This window comes from Protopterus annectens, chromosome 14.part0, assembly GCF_019279795.1.
Source record: "Protopterus annectens isolate FY-2018-M chromosome 14.part0, PAN1.0, whole genome shotgun sequence".
Classification (NCBI taxonomy): Eukaryota; Metazoa; Chordata; order Ceratodontiformes; family Protopteridae; genus Protopterus; species Protopterus annectens.
In genome coordinates this window covers 875,674,023-875,676,946 of record NC_056748.1, presented here as the reverse complement: position 1 = coordinate 875,676,946, position 2,924 = coordinate 875,674,023, and the positions used below count along the sequence as shown (strand labels likewise).

General features: G+C 37.8%; 1 protein-coding gene across 1 annotated transcript; it reads left to right on the top strand.

Moving 5' to 3' along the window:
• The first annotated feature begins 472 nt into the window (after window positions 1-472).
• LOC122788817 (D(1C) dopamine receptor-like) lies at window positions 473-2,583 on the top strand. Its single transcript, XM_044055692.1, has one exon. The coding sequence runs from the start codon at window positions 612-614 to the stop codon at window positions 2,049-2,051; it is 1,440 nt and encodes a 479-aa protein (XP_043911627.1). The 5' UTR covers window positions 473-611; the 3' UTR covers window positions 2,052-2,583.
• Window positions 2,584-2,924: the final 341 nt, after the last annotated feature.

The window sequence follows — 2,924 nt, the reverse complement described above, 5'->3', positions numbered from 1 at the left end:
TACTGTCTTTGAGTGAGAAGTGTGATGCTTCTGTCACTGCCCTCACTAATCTTCAGCAGAAATTCAGCAAAAAAACTGAAATGTTGCCGTTTTAAAGCAGAGTCTTGCTACTTCTTGAAACAGATAAACACATTTAGTTCATTTCTTGCACATGAATTAACAATTCTGAGCACATGCTACATAAAAACACAGATAGACATGTTTGCTCCGGGTATTGATGAAATAATTGGTTTCTTAATGAAAGAATGCTGTGCGGAGTACACACTGGGATTTCAACACAGTGAAAGATATGCAGAATTGTAAATGGAACTGAGGGAAGTGAATTTCTGTGAGAATTCTGCTGGCTGCTCTTTAATTACACGGAAGGTCTGACATAGGTAATCAACAGATATCAGAGCAACACTGGCAAATAAAGCACGTGCAGGCATTGTAGTGTGCTCTGACCACTCACAATACTCATGGGCAGTTTGACGATCCCATCTGACTCTTGATCAGTTATGCATGCTGAGATGCGTGTTGGAAGTGTACCGTCTTGCCTTTCCAGGATGCATTTTGCAGGTAGCTGAGTGTCACTGTCACTACAACAAAGCTTCTTAATACATCTGTATGCCATGCTTCAGGCACCAAAACAGCAGAATGGAATGATTCTGTGTGTGAAGAGTACTACACAAAACAGAAGTGTCTACATGGAAAACGTGGGAAACATCACACAAAATTCTGAAGCAGACGAAACTAGAGACAAAGAGATTAGTGTACGTGTGCTGACAGGCTGCCTGCTTCTACTCCTTATTCTGTCAACACTTTTGGGAAATACTTTAGTTTGTGTAGCTGTTATCAAGTTCAGACATTTACGCACTAAAGTTACCAATTTTTTTGTAATTTCTTTAGCCGTCTCAGATCTATGCGTGGCTGTGCTAGTCATGCCATGGAAAGCTATCACTGAAGTGGCTGGCTACTGGCTATTTGGACATTTTTGTGACACCTGGATTGCTTTTGATATAATGTGTTCTACTGCCTCAATCTTAAATTTGTGCATCATCAGTCTGGACCGCTACTGGGCTATTGCCAGTCCCTTTAGATATGAGCGTAAAATGACTCAGAGAGCAGCTTTTATCATGATTGGAGTGGCGTGGATGCTTTCTGTTCTTATTTCTTTTATACCAGTCCAGCTGAAATGGCATAAAGCCCAGGAAGTTGACATGGTAACCACTGTCAGCTCTGACAGTGGACATTGTGATTCCAGCTTAAACAGGACTTATGCCATTGCATCTTCTCTTATTAGCTTTTACATACCTGTTGCCATTATGTTAGGTACGTACACTAGGATTTATCAAATCGCACAGACGCAGATACGGAGGATCTCATCTCTGGAACGTGCTGTGGAGCATGCCCAGAGCTGCCATCACCACCCAAATGAGTGCCCTCATGAGAACTCTCTGAAGAACTCCTTCAAGAAGGAAACTAAGGTTTTGAAAACACTGTCTATTATAATGGGAGTATTTGTGTTTTGCTGGTTGCCATTCTTTATTTTAAATTGCATGATACCATTTTGTGACATGGACAACTATCGGATAGCTGCACCTCCATGTGTGAGTGACACCACTTTCAGTATTTTTGTCTGGTTTGGTTGGGCCAATTCTTCCATAAACCCAGTAATATATGCTTTTAATGCTGACTTTAGAAAAGCTTTTTCCACAATTTTAGGATGTAATAAGTTCTGCTCCACCAGTTCAGTTGAAGCTGTCAATTTCAGCAATGAGATGGTCTCATACCACCATGATACTACATTTCAAAAGGACGTCCCAGTCGTGTTTAACAGTACCCAGCTTCCCAACATGGTTTCACTGCCAGACGAGGAACTGGTTGCCCCATCGGATAAAGTATCAGACCATTCATCATTTCAGATGTCCAGGAGCCATAAAAATGTACTGCTTCCATCAGTAGTTCAGTTTGAGTGTGAAGCAGAGATTTCTTTAGACACCATCACACCATTCACTTCTGTGAGACTAAATGAATGTGAAGTGATCCACAGTGAAGCCCAGGATGTCTGAATCCCATTTCAGTGCCACATTCTGCCTTTACTTTGCAGACATTTGTATGACAGAAAAACTCTGAGCTGAGTTTGCTTTGCTGCTGTTATAGTAAAAATCACAGGGGATTCAAGTCTTGGCAATAATACCCTGAATCTAATACTTGTTTAATGAAGTTTAGGAGTACATGACAGTTTCTTGAAGAAATCAGATACTGTGACAACTAAAATGAGAAAACTTATTTGGCTAAATCACTCAGTAATGCAATTTTTATGTATTTATTTGCTTGTCTGTTTTGTATTCCTTTATTTTTAGTCATTCAGTTGTTGTAATTGTCATAAAGTGCTTACTTTTAAGTCATTTTAGCATTATAGTAAGATCATTTTATCCTTGCATGATCTATACTGCTATTACTGTTGCAAAACTGCTAATAATTATATCTGTTGGTTACTTAAGAATTTCATGCTGCCACTACATTATTATAATGTTAGCATGAAAACGTTAAACGTGATATGATAATTTACAACAATAATTTTGACATTCTTATTTAACATAATTTGGTTACCAAGAATACATTTAAAACAAAAGTGACACTTTTTATGCATTATGACACTTATGTATATTTTTTGTCTCCTTACTTAGATCATTCTTATGTTTTCTGCCAAATAGGAACTTTGTGTATACTGTGCCATTAATTATAACTTGTATGTCTTGTGTCATAAGCTAAGTTTCTTCAAAATTGAAGTAAGCATTTTGCAGAGAAAAATTCATGAAAATCTTTTTAAAGAAACAACACTGATAATATGGTGTTATTAATTGTGGAGTATCTCACATAAAAATATGAAATCCAGACAATTTTCAAAAGGCCTTTGGATGTTAACTATTCAAGTAGTT

Bases quoted from the DNA above. Each gene is read 5' to 3' on its own strand.
- LOC122788817 (XM_044055692.1), top strand. From the start codon at position 612: ATGCTTCAGGCACCAAAACAGCAGAATGGAATGATTCTGTGTGTGAAG.